The 1,285-nt window shown below is 68.6% G+C and overlaps 1 protein-coding gene across 1 annotated transcript in view; it reads left to right on the forward strand.

The window, feature by feature from the left end:
* The window catches only part of MNEG_11973 (Dynamin-related protein 12A), a gene marked incomplete at both ends in the record, with an annotated part of 2,345 nt that extends 1,350 nt beyond the window's left edge, over positions 1 to 995 (forward strand). Inside the window, 2 exons of the mRNA XM_014039556.1 lie at positions 289 to 375; positions 711 to 995. Of these exons, the coding sequence (XP_013895010.1) occupies positions 289 to 375; positions 711 to 995 (372 nt within the window). The remainder of the gene's footprint in view (positions 1 to 288; positions 376 to 710) is intronic.
* Positions 996 to 1,285: the final 290 nt, after the last annotated feature.

Below are 1,285 nucleotides of genomic sequence, written 5' to 3' on the forward strand. Positions count from 1 at the left end.
GGTGGTGGGGCCCAGGGGGGGGGGAAGGTCGCCAGTGGCGGCGATGCAGTGGACAGCGGTTTGGTGCCGCTGCGCTTTTGCGCCAGGGGGAGCGCACGCGGCCGGCCGCGGCGGCGGGCGCGACGCTAGAGGCCGGAGCGAGAGCGAGGCGGCGGCGGCTCCCCGGGATGCGGTCAGTCTCGTCCTCCTTGGCAGCGGCGCGCCTTGAGCTCGGACGGCGGCCCGTGGCCTCCCCCCCCCCCCCGCCTTCCCCCACAACCCTGGTCCCCAAATGTCCCTGACCTGCAGATCACGCGGACAGCGGATGGCTACCAGCCCCACATGGTGTCCCCTGAGCGCGGCCTGCGCCTCATGGCCGCCAAGGCCCTGGACCAGGTGCGGGCGGCAGGGCTGGTCCTGGCGTTGAAGGGGGGGTCGGGGCTGCTTGACGCATGGGGGAGGGGGTCGACGGCGGCACGTCGCAACTGTTCTTGTCCCACGCACGTCAAGTTTTCCCATACATTCATTTTTGTCCTCTCGAGGGGGACGTGGAGGTCGCTGTGGCCCTCCTCCCGCCGCAGTGGCATACAGCCCGCCAATAGGAGCGTGCCGCTCCGCTGTCGGGCCCACCGCCAACGCCGCCCCACTCCCGACCACCACTGCCGCCTGCTCCGATCGCCGCCGGCGCTGAAACGCGTCCCAAAACGCCGCGATCGCCCCCGCCATCGCAGGTGGAGGGCCCCGTCATCCAGTGTGTGTCTGCAGTGTACTCGATGCTCGTCAGCGCCGCGCGCGAGGCGGCCGCGGCGGCGGGTGACCACACGGAGGCGGCCATGAGCGGCAAGGTGCCTCTCAACGTGCCGGAGTTCAAGAACGTGGTGATGCCCGCGGTGGTGCGCGCGCTGGACGAGTGGCGGCACGACGCAGAGAAGAGTGAGGGGCGGGGACGGGGCAAGGGGAGGGGGCAAGGGGAGGGGAAAAAGGGAGGGAGAGAATGGCGAAGCTTCTTTGGGTGATGGTTGTGGAGGTTAGCGCTGCAGTTCAAGAGGTGCGCAGGTGCTGGTTGGCCTTCCAAACCTATGAAGGCGTGAAGATGGGCGGCATGGAAGGCCGCTATGACGTCGTTGCAGGGTTGTCCCCTCCCCCAACCACACCTGCACTCACACACGGACATCCACACGCGCACACGCACATGAACACGGACACACGCTCACATACGCGTGCGCACACACACACACACACACATACACACATACGCGCGCGCGCGCGTGCGTGCACGCGGACGCCCTCTTGCTCTCTTCCTGTC

Source organism: Monoraphidium neglectum (genome assembly GCF_000611645.1).
Source record: "Monoraphidium neglectum strain SAG 48.87 unplaced genomic scaffold scaffold02994, whole genome shotgun sequence".
Classification (NCBI taxonomy): Eukaryota; Viridiplantae; Chlorophyta; class Chlorophyceae; order Sphaeropleales; family Selenastraceae; genus Monoraphidium; species Monoraphidium neglectum.